At 40.9% G+C, this 15,722-nt stretch overlaps 1 protein-coding gene across 14 annotated transcripts in view; it reads right to left on the bottom strand.

Annotated features, from left to right (window-relative positions):
- Positions 1-15,722, bottom strand: part of LOC135097621 (uncharacterized) — a 98,220-nt gene that overhangs the window by 38,776 nt on the left and 43,722 nt on the right. For 10 of the 14 annotated variants that reach the window (XM_063999570.1, XM_063999561.1, XM_063999566.1 and 7 more), the window contains 9 exons: positions 15,161-15,696; positions 14,768-14,851; positions 14,388-14,530; positions 14,045-14,216; positions 13,253-13,407; positions 12,751-12,867; positions 12,092-12,173; positions 11,438-11,556; positions 9,886-10,619 (listed from right to left, as the gene is read on the bottom strand). In XM_063999570.1, coding sequence (XP_063855640.1) covers positions 10,494-10,619; positions 11,438-11,556; positions 12,092-12,173; positions 12,751-12,867; positions 13,253-13,407; positions 14,045-14,216; positions 14,388-14,530; positions 14,768-14,851; positions 15,161-15,696 — 1,534 coding nt within the window. In that variant the 3' untranslated portion in view covers positions 9,886-10,493. Of the gene's footprint in view, positions 1-9,885; positions 10,620-11,437; positions 11,557-12,091; positions 12,174-12,746; positions 12,868-13,252; positions 13,408-14,044; positions 14,217-14,387; positions 14,531-14,767; positions 14,852-15,160; positions 15,697-15,722 lie in introns of those variants that run through there. The other 4 variants (XM_063999567.1, XM_063999568.1, XM_063999572.1 and 1 more) reach the window with 4 other exon arrangements.

Below are 15,722 nucleotides of genomic sequence, written 5' to 3'. Positions count from 1 at the left end.
CTTTGCTCCTATGTCATGCCTGTCCCTCCTCTCCTATTTCTGCTCCCTCAAAATATCTACTGGCTGGCTCCCTTTCCTCCTCAAAATACCACTTCATCTTCCCTCCTCCCGTCCTGCTTCTCTCTCTCCCTCTCCCTCCTCGCGTCATCTCTCAGTTCCCCCACATTTGCTTCGTAACTTTTCGTGTCTAAGGGCGGGACTTGGCCCACTCTCCCCACACACGTAAGGCGTCTCTGAGAAGCTGCTCCTCCACACCTCACCTCACCGCAGTGCCCCCTCCTTGCCCTCCCTTGACGCCCTATGCAGCCGCCACCTCGCCTCAAAAACATGCACGATCATCGTTTTGAAATATCTCCTCATACTCTGCGAAAGTCAGTCAGTATAAAAAATGAAGGTGAATGTTTATATAACAGTGATTAAAGTGTTTCTAAGGAAGTTTTTTTTTCATTTTGTACGTTCGAAAGGAAAATGTATCTCAGATTTTACTCAAATGTTTGCAAAAAAAAAAATAAATAAAATAAATAAATAAATAAAAAAAGAATGCAGAAAGAAAGTTACAAGATTGATATAAAGGTTTCTCAAGTAGAACCTTTTTTCATTCGAAGTACTTTTCAAAACCGTGGAATTGCTTTCATTCTATATTATAAAAGGAATGAGTGGAAGTGAAGAGGAAAAGTGTTTATTGTATCATTGCCATCATCATTTCCGTAATTGTGCTCATTACCACCACCTCACCACCGCTACGCTGCTCCTGTCACTTGTTTTCCGTCACAATAAATTAAAAGTGCATGATCATAAACTCTCTCTCTCTCTCTCTCTCTCTCTCTCTCTCTCTCTCTCTCTCTCTCTCTCTCTCTCTCTCTGCCTCAGGAGTTTCCATCCCTGTGTCCAAGACCATTTACGTACTATTCATTCGATCAGTCATCAATTACTTTTCTCTTTTTCTCATTCAGGTCTCCAAGATGACATTGGAGCCTCTCGGAAAATTTCAAAATAGAGTGATGAGATTTATCCTGGGGTGTCCACTCTCCACCATGCATGGTTCTTAACATGTAGGCGTTAGCTTGACTTGCCCCCACTTCTTAAGAGGATATACGCGAATGTCACTTCAGCGTAAAGTGCCTCTACTCTCACCATTATGTTCCTCATTACTTTAATGTTATCAGAACTTCACTCAATCCAGACGCGTCCAGACCTCTACTTCGACCTGGCGGCCGCATCCTCACCAAGATGGTATGTGATACCATTCGCAGACTGGCTGTTGATGTTCCTGAGGCAGAAATTGATCCTGGATTACCACCATGGCGTGTTCCTCAACCGGACGTCTCCTTTACTCAGACCTTCAAAGCAGACCTTCCTCTCCTGCAGAAACACCTGGCTTTAGAGACCATTGCCAGAGCGTCTGCCTCTGTTCCGGCGGCGCATCACGTCTACGTTGACGGCTAGCTGTAGGAGGATGGGAGTGCCGTGTGCTCCATATTCTCCGTGACAATGGTGCCGCCCGGAGGAGAGCAGTGAGCCGGCGACTCACAGTCGGCTCTTTACGCCCTCGCTTCTCCAAGACCAACGCACCAGGAAGATGTACAGAAAACATTACGTCAGCTGGCCACAGCTCAAGGCAACAGGTTAGTCATATCATTCTTGTGGTACCTTCTCATGTCAGACTTCCAAATAATGTCACTTGATAGTCTCGCCAAAGCTGTCTGTGCTCTCAATTTACTTGACATGCGTGATACTCCCTCCCTAAGTTGTTATAAGAAAGATTATATTCGGACGTTCACTCCACGGTGGTACACATCGCAGAAACGTTGAGAGGGCAAAGCAGTGTTTCCATCCAACACCATGACAAATTTCTCGCTGCTCCTCATATGTATCGTCGTCACGGACTCACGGTGCGAGACACAATGTTGTGAGTGCCAGGCTGAGGATGGGCTACTGCCCGGTGTGGCAGGTCTCCCATGCAGAGGACGTGCCTCACTACTCCACCTACAGGCTGTGTAACCTTCCCGATGCCAACACTTTGCAACACTATTGCCTTGAACGCATCGCTGTAAGGGACTTGTTACCTGAAGGGCAGGAATTAATCAATATTTGTAAAAGCTTATTTAACGATGATTATTTAGACACAATTCTTGTCAGTCATCCACATTTAGATGGATATTAACTGTATGATCTTAAGCTTATCTGTGTGTGTGTGTGTGTGTGTGTGTGTGTGTGTGTGTGTGTGTGTGTGTGTGTGTGTGTGTGTGTGTGTGTGTGTGTGCGTGCGCGCGCGCGAGATATATATATATATATATATATATATATATATATATATATATATATATATATATATATATATATATATATATATATATATATATATATATATATATAAGTGTGCACATTCTACCTAAACAATGTACCCTGCGTAATACGTAAACTGATTGACACAAAAAAGTTCCCTCTCTCTCTCTCTCTCTCTCTCTCTCTCTCTCTCTCTCTCTCTCTCTCTCTCTCTCTCTCTCTCTCAGGGCAAGATGGCGGTGTTGGCTCAGTTATATTTTTATTAGATATCGCCCGGAGGCTCTTTTGATCTTTCCAGTGATCTTCTGTATTGAATCGCCGTCCGCCCCGCCCCTCCTGGCCCAGCCTCCCTCCTTCACCTCGCCTCACTTTTTCCTCCTTTTAAAACCTTTCATATATTTCTTTTTTATTATCGACTCCCTTGTTCCTGACAGTTCCCCAGCTTTGCCTGTCACTCTTCTTCGTTTCCTTCTTCCTCTGCTTCTTCCTTAAAATCTCAAAGAGTAGTCCGTGTTTGTTTCTCTGTTAAATATTTTGGCTTTTTGTTTTTCCTCTAGGTTTCGGTCTCTCTCTCTCTCTCTCTCTCTCTCTCTCTCTCTCTCTCTCTCTCTCTCTCTCTCTCTCTCTCTCTCTCTCTCTCTCTTCTTACTTTTTTTCATCTATCTTGTTTTCTTCCTTTTTTCTTTCGTCTCCATGCTTTCAGTTAACCTTCTTCCACCTCTCTTGTTTTCTCTTTTCTACCTTTCAGTCATAATCTCTCTCTCTCTCTCTCTCTCTCTCTCTCTCTCTCTCTCTCTCTCTCTCTCTCTCTCTCTCTCTCTCTCTCTCTATCGTGTCTACATTCCCTTTTTATTTCGATTCCTTTCTCTTCCATCTCTACTCATATTCCTCTTCTCTTTCTTTTATCTCTATTATTGTCCTTCTCTTCTAACTGCTTCTTCCTTTCTTCTCTTCCCTGTAGTAAGATGTAAGATAAAGTAGGGAAATATTCACATAACAACAACAACGACAACAAAAGAAAAAAGAAAATTGATGGAAAAATAAACAAAACAGAACGAAAACAAGCCAAATAAATGTACACGAGCAAAACTGAACAAAATAGAAACATAAACCAGAAAAAAAAGAGAGAAAAACAGATGAGAAAGATGTAAAATAGAAGAACATTAGAACGAGGAAAACGGAGGAGGAGGCGCTAGAGAAAGAAAACGAGAGTGTGGGGATCCTACTGCTGCTGCTCCTGCCTACTAGCTCAGTAGCACGAGAAGGAACAAGGCGGAGCATCAAACCGTGAATGAGTCTACGGCATGAACGCGCTGTTGCCCTACGCCTAACCTAACATAACCTAACCCAAGCCTTCCCCCTAACCTAACCTAACCCCTCCACTGCCTGATAATGTTTCCCCACCATCGCTTGCAGGTGTTTTAATTAGCTTATTTTCCTTTTTCCTTTTTTTTTTTTTTTATCTACTACAGTCTTTAGTTCGTTAGCCTAGAAAGAATTACGTTAGTTTTATATTTTCTCTTACAATGTTCTGAATGTAAAAAAAAAAAAAAAGACTATCAGGAAAAAGACTTATTCTAATCCTCACTTAAGCTAATCCAACTTACCTTAAGCCTTACCTCACCTAACATACACGTTCAATAAGCCCGCTATCGTAACACCCACACCTCTTTCCCTCTTCTTCCTCCCCCTCTTCCTTCCTTCATTAAAAGGGAGAGACAACACTTCCTTAATTCTTTGCCATCAGTATTTAGGTTCTTTATATACACTTAAAAAAAACTCATCCTCTTTCTTCTCAACCTCCCCTTCTTTTGTTTTTTTCTCCAACTAGGCTACTTTTAACTAAATTAATCTTCATCTCTTTGCTATCAGTACTTTAGTCTTACCTTTTTTTATTTGCTTCTTTTCCAACTCCTCCCTTCTCTTGTTCCTCCTCCAACGAGCGCCCCACTCACCAGAATAATGAAAATAAAGGAAAACACAACTTTCTCATCTTATATCTAGTACTTTAGTCCTTTATATCTACACTTTAAAAGAAACTCCTTCCCCTGCTCCTCCTCCTCTTCCTCCTCCTCCTCCTCTTGCCCATCTTCTCTTCCAACCGCTGACTCACTCACTCACTTAAAAGGAAAGAAGGACTGTACAGCTTCTTCCTTTCCTTATAATCCGTGTTTCTTTTCCTGTTCTTTCAATAAATAGATTAAAAAATATTTTCTTTTCACATCCTCTATTTGTAGCCATATTCCTAACTCACTCATGAAAAAAGAAAGCTTCACTGTCTGACCTTGCAAACATTACTCCCATCTTGTCTCTTCAAAATGTAAAAGAAAATGAACTTCTCTTCTTTATCCTCTTTTCTATCTACATTCACTTCCCACATGACTAAAAAATAAATAAATGAGTAAATAAAATAATAATAAAGGTAAAAATAAAAAAAAAATGACACCTTCTCATCTCGCAAACATTACTTTCTTTTTATCTCTTCAAAATCTCATCTTCTTCCTCACCTACACCCACTTGCCACCTCACCCAAATAAAAAGGAAAACAGCATCTTTCAGTAAGTGTTTTTCATTCCATCGCTCCCGCAATTAAATGATAAGATCTCTTCATCTCCTCCTCGAATGAAAAGAGCAAAACATAACTTCCTCATTTCATTCCCACCAGTACTTTGCTCCCCTCCTCTTAAGCACACAAAGGAACAAGAACACTTAGCTCCCTACACTTTACATTAACACACTCCGCCATTGTTTTACCCTTCCGGTGCTGCACGATTTTCCCCATAACCACCTATATAGAATTTTTCGAACACCTCTTTTTGTACTACAGTCTTTTATAAAATTCCGCAGCCAAGATTCACTCTTATACTTCTACTACTGCTACTACTACTACTACTACTACTACTACTACTACTACTACTAGCTACTACTACTACTACTACTACTACTACTACTACAGCTACTACTACTACTACTACTACTACTACTACTACTACTACTACTACTACTACTGCTGCTGCTACTACTACTACTTCTACTACTACTACTACTACTACCACTGCTATAATGATAATGATGATAATGATGATGATGATGATGATGATAACATAATAATTATAATAATAATAATAATAATAATAATGATAATAATAATAATAATAATAATAATAATAATGATAATAATAATAATAATAATAATAATAATAATAATAATAATAATAATAATAATAATAATAATAACAGGTTTATTTGGCAAGAGCAGCACACAACACGAAACTTTCTTTGTGTTTCTACATACTTTTGAGAGAGAGAGAGAGAGAGAGAGAGAGAGAGAGAGAGAGAGAGAGAGAGAGAGAGAGAGAGAAATAGGTCTACCTACTCTCACGCTTCGCGCCTCTCTCGGTTACTATCTACTCCTCCTCCTCCTCCTTCTCCTCTTCCTCCTCCTCCTCTTCCTCCTTCTGTAGTTTAAGGAACCGTGAGGCTCTAAAACATTATATGGTCGGATACTCAGTAGTGGTAGTAGTAGTAGCAGTAGTAGTAGTAGTAGTAGTAGTAGTAGTAGTAGTAGTAGTAGTAGTAGTAGTACTAGTAGTAGGTTAAGAGAAGAAGAGAGATGGAGGAGGAGGAGGAGGAATAACAAAAACACATAACAGGACAGGAAAAAAAAAAAGAGAGCAAGAAAAGAAAGGAAACAAATAGAGGAAAAGGAAATGTCAAAGTTACCATTAAGAAGGAGAATTTCAAAGATAAGATAGCTACTCGCAAGACATAAAAGACTGACGGACTGACTCACTGACCGACCGATTGACTGACTGACTGGCTGACTGACTAACTTACAATCTTAACGTGCGTCAACAAAAGGGTCATATGGCGCCGATGACACGTAAGAGTGCTAAATATTATTCCTTATCATCATTTGGTACATTACAGAGAGAGAGAGAGAGAGAGAGAGAGAGAGAGAGAGAGAGAGAGAGAGAGAGAGAGAGAGAGAGAGAGAGAGAGAGAGATAATACTTAAATCTTTGCTATTCACTCCAGCTTGAGAGAATTATCCTAACCACAATACATCTCAGGCAAACTATCTCTGCCAGTCTTTCTTATCGCACGGCAATCCAGCATTAGCCGAGCTGTTGCTGTTTATTAGTGAGTGTATCGCCAGACCAGGTAATCTCCGCACTCACTGGGGGATCACGAGACACCAGAAACAGGCTTACCACCACCTCCTCCTCCTCCTCCTCCTCCTCCTCCACACCACACCTACACCTCATTCTGCTTCTACGCTTCCTCTACCACCTCCTCCTCTTCCTCCTTCGTCTCTTCCTTTTCCATCATCTTCTATGTTTCCATTAGTTCCTCATCCTGGTTTTCCACATCCTCCTCCTCCTCCTCCTCCTCCTCCTACACTTTCACTATCTTCTCTTGTTTCTCCTACTCTTCCACTTCCACCTTCTTCTGCTCTTCCATTACTTTCACCTCCTTCTCCTCTTGTTTTTTTCCATCACATCCTTCTCCTTCTCCTCTTCCTGCTCTTCCATCACCTCCTTCTTCTCCTTCTACGCTTTCTGCCACCTATTCCTTCTCCTGCTCTTCCACCACCTCTTGTTCCTGCTCTTCCATCACCTCCTCCTCCTCCTCCTCCTCCTCCTCAGCTTTCTGCTCATCCTGCTCTTCCATCTTCTAGTTCTCGTTCTGAATTCTTTCTCTCGTGCTACTGTTTTTTTCCCTATTTTTTTTTTCTTTCTTTCCTCCTTCATCTTTCCATCTCCCATCAAACGACTCGTCTTTCCTCTCCTGTAATTCCTTTTCTCCTTCAGTAGTCCTTTCTCGTCTCCCACCCCCTTTCCTCCTTCTCTTCCTCCTTTTTTTTTTATCTCCTACTCTCCTCCATTTCATCTCCCACCTTCCTCCTCCTCCTTCTTTTCTCCTATTTAACTCCTATCCTCCTCTTTTTTCATCTCCACCTTTCTTTTCCTCTTCTTTTTAGTTTCTCCTTCATTTCCTCATACGTTTCTCTCCTTTCTCTCCTATTCCATCCTTTAATGTTTTGCACCACCATTAACAACACGAAACAACTTTTTTTTTTTACTTTTCTTTTTCGCTACTGCACAACTACGACTTTCTGGGGTGTTATTTCATTATTTTGAATCTGTGTGTGTGTGTGTGTGTGTGTGTGTGTATGACAGTATCCCAAGCGTCTCGAATCACTACTTGAAGCGGTTCATTCCAGCTCTCTCTCTCTCTCTCTCTCTCTCTCTCTCTCTCTCTCTCTCTCTCTCTCTCTCTCTCTCTCTCTCTCTCTCTCTCTCTCTCTCTATGACGTCACAAAGCCAGCCCAAAATAGCCTGGCCACGGTTCTCATCAGTGGCCGCTATCACAATCCCGCCATCAGGCTCTTTCTCCAATTACTGCCATTTTATGATGCCTTCCATTGTGTCAACTTTCCCGCTCTCCCCCGAAGCTCATTGTGTCAACTTCCCCATTCAGCGCCGCGCGGGGGAGGAGGCGAGGCAATAAGGGGCTTGGTGGGTGGCTTACGCGCCTGCCATTCTATGATAATTGCTTGCCAAGGGTGATTGTGTGTGTGAGGACTCCCCGGCATCAGCGAGTCATCTCTGAAGGGTGTCCGTGTGGAAGAATATAAGGGGAGAGGGGGTACTTTCTAAACTGTATGTGAAAGTATTGGGGGAGAAAAAGGGAGCGAAAGTTTTTTTTTGTGTGTGTGTGTGTGTGTTTATGATTTTTCGTTTTGTTGCTATTGTTGTTACAGTTATACTACTACTACTACTACTACTACTACTACTACTACCACCATCTCTACCACCACCACCACCACCACCATTACCACCACTACTACTACAACGTTATACTTTTGCTTTTGTTGAATAGAAATTGATTTTGCCTTATCAAATTACTTACTGAATTTGAATGCTTTAAAATTATGAAAAGGTGGCAGACTGACATCAGAGGTCATATGGCGCTGTGGCGATACACTAGATAGTCATGTAAATGTAAAGATATTGTGATGTATAGCTAAGATAAAGGCCTGTAACATATAAAAAATGCGTTATAATCAAATGAAAAAATATTATATCTGTATTTTCTCTGATCGTTACTAATAATAGATTCTAACTGGCATTCTTTTTCATTTTCTTAACACATCTGTGGACGTGGCCGTGAGGTGATGCTACACGTCAGCATCACCTCCCAGTAGGCGCTATAAAGCTGGGAGCCGTTTTGTGAGTGTAGATATTTTATCTCGGCCTAAATGGGAACATTATCTGACGAAGCAGGATGAAGGAAGATCAGTTGCATACAGGAAGTAATCCCTGCAAGTTGTTACGCTACTAATGCATTATTATTATCATCATCATTATTATTAACGTCATCATCATCATCATCATCATTAACAACAACAACAACAACAACAACAACAACAACAACAACAACAACAACAATAACAACAACAACAACAATGACAGTAGTAAAAAGAGAAAAAAAGAAGAAAGAGGAGAAGGAAGAGAAGAAAGAGGAGGAGGAGAAGGAGGAGGAGGAGAAGGAGGAGGAGGAGGAGAACATGAAGCAAGGTAGACGATCACTTCGAGATAACCATTTGCTTTCTCCTTTTCCTCCTACCCCTCCCGCTCCCCCTCCCCTTCCTCCTCTTACACTGTACATTCATCCCTCACCCACCATGACGCCACACTCCATCTAAACAAAGACTACACGAAAGACAAGAAAACTCAACGAAGCGGTATGACGGTTGGTGGCAAGCTGTCTTCATAGAGAACGGGGCGGCCACTACGCAAACGCATACTAATGTAATTATAAATGCTAAAAAAAATAAATTACTGTAACAAAATATTCAGCAACACTACATATTTTCTTCTGCTAATGTGGAACTTATTCAGCTGGTTATCGATCTCAATAATAGTTTTAGTGTAGTTTCGGGCAATACGACACATATTTATAATGAATTTGATTTTTATACCTCATTAGCAGGAATAGTCTCGAAACTTAACTTTTTACCCCAGTATTCTCTGTGATCTACTTGAGTTACAGTGGAAGCAATGAAGCGCGGCATGACAGGTCAATAATGAGGCAAGTTAGGGTTGTGATACAAGTGGTCGGGCAAGACGGCTGATTGCCTAATTGGTAGTTAACGCCATGAAGCGCACATCACACTCCACATATATATACGAATAATACTAACAGAAATAATGTCAGAAACAAAACCACAACATAAACATACAAACATATGATAATGTCAGACGCAATGCCATGGATAAAATTATAAACCAATACACACATGGCTTAAGCAGGACGACTAAACCAGGGTCATTGCCCACACCATATATGACAACAACGGAAACCTGATATGGTGTGCCAGAACCTGCTCTCCTGTACTTCATGTGTGATTTACACGATCTAGGCTTTCACTTTGATATAACAGTTGCTCTTTTCAATTTTGGCACGAAAAAAGGGCATATTATATCTACAATCAGTGACTTGGTAGAGTAGACATTATATAATTAGCTTGCACAGCACTAAAACACAGAAAATCAGACTCTAGCAACTATTAACATTTGTAAGGCATTCTTACCTTTGAGGTGCAAGATAGTCAGGTTTCATCTTCCTTCCCTGTGTCCTGAAAACACCTCCAAAACGAGGTAGCACATCTTGCATTGCTTTTACGCGGAGGAAATAGCAGTGGACTGATGATGATTGTTGTAGTTTCCCGCGGAAGTCCAGTTGATTCTGCTTTTTCAACGGGGTTTTCTTTCTTACGTAAATGGTAAAGCAAGTGTCGAGGTCCCTGATTGGCTTTATTTTGATCCAGTATTTAACAATGAACATTTTATTTTGATATTACTATAATAATTATTGATGGTTGGGTGTATTGATAATTAAGGGAACATTTTTCAATACAAACGAACATGAGAACGTAGCAACAGGAGTGAATAGTCCCAATGAAATGAATACATGTATATAATTTATGTTGATATTATCGCCTACATATTTTCTAAGAATAAGCAAGCAATTAATCAACACAAAGTAAAAAAATAAATAAATAAACAATATAGTGTTGTATAGCAGCTACACGAATGGATGCCAGATGTACGATGACGTCATTTATTTATGGTTTTGGTAACAAATTCCTGCTTTTGATTTGCCTTCAGAACGAACATAAAAGTTTGTCTGACTGGTGGGTCAAAAGGTTGCTTGCCCGCTGCCACTTCGCCTCAGGGTCTCCGCCAGCGCATCCACCAGGTTAACCATCAGTGTGTTGCCTTCGCACTGCCCGCCGCCTCCCATGACAGCCCAAGTGAACCACCCCTGCAGAGGAATACATGCGCACTGTTGGATTAACCCGGAATAGGACTCTTTTTATCACAATCCAGATATTTATTGGTTTACAAGTCACAGCCCAGTAAAACTTTCTCCAGAAATAAAATCAGTTATTTTTTTTTCACGAGTCAAAATATTCCTTACCTTAATTCTGCCTATCACTTTGTGTTCAGCTTCGTAAAGTAACTGAATCACCTAAGGATTTAAGCTTACATCCCTAGCCTCTATACAGCCACTAAGATAAACAGTCACAAAGATAAGCAAATGGGATACATTCTGTCCAACAAGGTTCAAGACTAACACAGACGACTTGAAATGAATCTAGGTCGTCATGCTCTCTTAACTTCTTCAGTATCCTGGCATCGACTTCACTATATTTCACAAGTCATTGGAGGACTTTATCAAGTGAAGGATGATACGTTCGTGATCAAAGCATTTTAAATAATCTACAGCTACTCATTCAAAATCATTACGTCTTATTCACTCCATTGTCTATGAAGGGATATGATGAGGTTCGGATGTTATATATAGTACTGAAAGAGTTAATATTTCCACTGAGCACACCATGACTCACTGAGCCATATTCTGAAACATGCATGTGGCGCAACTCCTTTCCATTCAAATGGCTCCAGTTGAAGTTAGACGGGTTTTTAAGGGTGTTTTTACTGTTCTAGTGACATTAACAATATTTCTACATTATTAACACGAGAAACACTCTTGATAAGCCGCCAAATCATCACTGTGGCCTTGGAGTTTAGTCGTGATGATAGAGTAAAGCTTTTCAAAACACGAGCCACAACACCCACCTGCGCCAGCCTAATCCACTCGGAGGGCACCACCACCTCCACCTCCTCGCCGCGGGAACGCAGCAGCCCCGCCCGCTCCAGCACCGTCCATACTGCCTCCCACAATCCTACGCCTTCTGCTGCAAAAAAAAAAAAAAAAAAAAAAAAAAAAAATTCACTTGGCGTGGCAGTAGTGTGTGTGTGTATGTGTGTGTGTGTGTGTGTGTTCGCTGCCCGGATCAGGATTACCTGCCCGGTTACTGCATATTTTTTACTGGCATTGATTAATTAAATTCTGGGGAGAGTCCTGATCTTTTTTTCTTTTTCTTTTTTTTTTCTATTTTCAGTACGTAATTACCTGAGCAACAAATTTGAGTTACTTTCGCGTTTCAAATTAAGGTAATGATCTCATCTAATATACGTACGAGCAGTTGCCTAATTAAAATTCCTGTTGTGTTTTGAGAGCTTATCTAGACATCTATTTATTTATCTTCTTTCTTGAAGTTCTTCATTATGAATTGTCTCGTCTTTGCTCTGCTTCTATTTTAAAGCCGAAACTATCTATACCAGCCCGAATGCTGGTGTAAAGAAGGAAACAGTACCTGCTCTGCCACGGTCACCTGCAGCAGCTACAGGTAGACATGCAACACCTGCGAGGAGGAGTTTGTTAATTACCTGTCCCCATTTCCTCCCTGAAAACTTCCAGCAGGTGATGTAAGTCTGCCTCGGTGCCAGACCCCAGCAGCAGGCGACGGACCTAGGGTGAAGGAACGAAGGCAGGAAAAGGGTGTGCATGAAGAGCAGGTATAATATATATATATATATATATATATATATATATATATATATATATATATATATATATATATATATATATATATATATATATATATATATATATATATATATATATATATATATATATATATATATATATATATATATATATATATATGAATTAACTAGATATAGTGCATAACTAAAGGCAAACTAACTGATAATTGACTAATTTATTGAATGACCATTAAGTAGGTACTAATGAAATAATTATTTTATAGTTATAATTAATTAATTTACTATGTATCAAAATAAGTAGCTGAGTGATTGATTAACCGACTAAGTCATTGACCAATAACTAACTAGTAACTTACAACAAATTAATCACAAACCAGTTAATAACGAACTATGTAAAAAATTAACTAACCAACCAACTAACTAACTAAACTAGCTGACCTATCAAAACTTCAATGCAGATCATCAAAGTAAAAACTTAATTCATCAAGAAATACTTGAGAACCGTAGCCCTCCCACCCCAGCAAAGGCTCCTCACTTACTTCCTGCAGCAGATCCGCCCAGAGACTCGCCGGTGACTGTCCAAGGAAGTCGTGCAGGAACTTCAGAAGCGTGGCGTGGTCAGGCACCTCGCCACACAGGTCAGGGCTCTCCATGGCCTGATGGGGAGGTGGAGGCGTCGTCATCATGAATCAAGAACACCAGTCACGTTCAGTTGGGATTAATAAGTAAATAAATAAACTAAACGACTAGCAAATGATTATGTTAAATACTCGAAGCACCACCGCTGCACCTACTACACCATTAACACACTACCACACTACTGCCACACCACCACAGCTCCACCTCCACCATCTCCACCATCACCACTACCACACTACCCATATCGAACCACCACCATATCACCACTATAATATACCTCCTACACCACCAACACCTCCCCGCAACCACACTAAATCACCATCACTACATCCCAACACTACACCACCACGCTACCCCCGTCAGCACACATTCACCACTCAGCAGGACGCCAGCACGAGGCACCTGAGCAAGGACGGCAGTGACGGTATCGTGGAGCTCCTGCATGCTGGCGGTGTCGGCGTGGAAGGTCACCACCAAGCCAGCAGGGGTGTGTCGCGCTACCACCCGCGCCACCACCTTTCCGGCGTCCTCACCCAGAAACTCGTCCACTTTCTTCACTAACAGTACATTTGTGGATGAAAATAATGATGATGATGATATTGATAATGATAATAATAATGATAATAAATAAATAGATAAATGAATAAAGATAGATTAAAAAAATACATTAATAAACACTAAGGAAAAATAGTATAATGAAGTAAAGCTGAGCACAATGATGGTAAAACTAAATAAATTAATAAGGAATACTAATGCAGTAATATTAAATAGTAAAGTAGTTGATAATGAAAAAGAAAGTGCATATAAAAAGAGAGAGAGAGAGAGAGAGAGAGAGAGAGAGAGAGAGAGAGAGAGAGAGAGAGAGAGAGAGAGAGAGAGAGAGAGAGAGAGAGAGAATCAGGGACGATAAAGAACCAACGAATAACAAATCAGATGAAGTTACAAAATATAATCCTTTACAAAAATCATACCAAAAGAAAAATAAACAAATAAATAATAATAATAATAATAATAATAATAATAATAATAATAATAATAATAATAATAACAATTATAACAATAATCCCCACTAGCAAGTTCAAGATACAAGATAAAGACAAACAATAAAAGTCGAGTCAATCAAGTCATGCGAACAAAAAAAACACGGAGCATCATTCAATACTGAGCTGATCCACCCCGTCACTCTCTCCTTGCCTTCCCACGTCACCCCCACACGGTCTGACTCACCCAGCAGTGTGTGACTGTCGCGACCAAGCGTGAGGGAAGCGGCGAGGGAGGACGCGAGGACCGGCCACTTCAGCCACACCTTGTAGCTCCACCAGTCACGGAAATCCAGGACCAGCTGCGTGGAGGGGAGCGCCGCCGCCTGGAGGTGAACACAAAGGAGGAGAAAAAAAGAAAAAAATGACTTATTTCTACCCACAAAGATTCCTCACCTAAAATAATTATCCAGCATGAAAATATCCACTGAGAGAGAGAGAGAGAGAGAGAGAGAGAGAGAGAGAGAGAGAGAGAGAGAGAGAGAGGTGGAACTTACCTGGTCGAAAGAGAAGCTGAAAGTTTTCTGGTACCACTGCAGGAGAGAGACGCCCCACTCCGCCTTCACCACCATGTTGCCCCACTCCCAGGTGTTCACCACGTACTCCCACCCAGTCCAGTCACGATTGAACCGAAATATTTCTAGAATTCAAAGTGATAAAAAATATTTTTGCAATATTTTTCTTGTATAGTTTAAATATTTTTTTTTTTTTCTCTCTCTCTCTCTCTCTCTCTCTCTCTCTCTCTCTCTCTCTCTCTCTCTCCTCTCTCTCTCTCTCTCTCTCTCTCTCTCTCTCTCTCTCTCTCTCTCTCTCTCTCTCTCTCTCTCTCTCTCTCTCTTGCTTTGAACTTTAGCTTCTCAGGCTCCGGTTCACTCACGGTTCAAGTTCCAGCCAACGTGAGGACAGAATGCCAGGTGTGTGCGCTGCAGGATCCGAATCCAGCGTCCTCCGTCAGATGAGACTATGCGTGCGGTGCGTGGAGGGAGATAAAGGGAGGGTGTCGTGAGCTCCAGGTAAGTAAACAACTCAAATACACTACTGTGGCACTGATGACGCGACCGACAAAAAATATTAGAACAGTACTATCCAAATAGTTATGATTTCAAAAGGTATAGCGAACAACTTTTTTTAATTATAAATTCTTATTTGCAAGAAATCAAGTATATAAAAAGACCTGAATAAAAGGACTTACTAACATCATAAGAAACGTATCATTAAATTTTCCCTTAATAGTCAAATTTCGTTCTACATGAAGTGTGGACGTACTTACCGTAAGTTTTCATGTTGGAAGAAAGGCTGAAAACCCGGGAAGTTAATTTTTGTGTAGTCTCTTGAACAGCGTCACTTGACACTGACTCTTCCGGTCCATCACACTCCGCTTTCCTGGAACATTCTTCGTCTACATTTACCATTATGGAATCAGGATCATTTTGCTTTAAGTCTTCTGATTTATGATCTCGACCACTACAAACTTCATTCTGGTCTACTGTCTGTTCTTTTCTTAAATCTGAGTCGCAATCACTGTCGACGTGGTGCCGCGACTTGGCTTTTGGCTCCTTGACATTGCCGTCCCCACAACCTTCAGCATCACACCTGCCAGCCTCACCTCTGTCATCCGTGACCTGAGTCTCCTCGTCCTGCTTCTCCTGCTTGAAGTGAACGAATTCTAACGATATGTCAGATTTGGTAGACTTGACTTCCCCATTAACTTCCCAATGTTGCTTGCCCTGATTTTTCCAGAGCTTCGTCTCCCACTCGAGGGCTGTAGAGATAATTGGCACATGTAGGCTCACCTGCCAGTGTTTTCTGAAAGTTAAGAGAGGACTCATGGT

This window comes from Scylla paramamosain, unplaced genomic scaffold (assembly GCF_035594125.1).
Source record: "Scylla paramamosain isolate STU-SP2022 unplaced genomic scaffold, ASM3559412v1 Contig26, whole genome shotgun sequence".
Classification (NCBI taxonomy): Eukaryota; Metazoa; Arthropoda; class Malacostraca; order Decapoda; family Portunidae; genus Scylla; species Scylla paramamosain.
The sequence above is the reverse complement of the archived record's forward strand: the minus strand, read 5'-3'. Positions and strand labels throughout refer to the sequence as shown.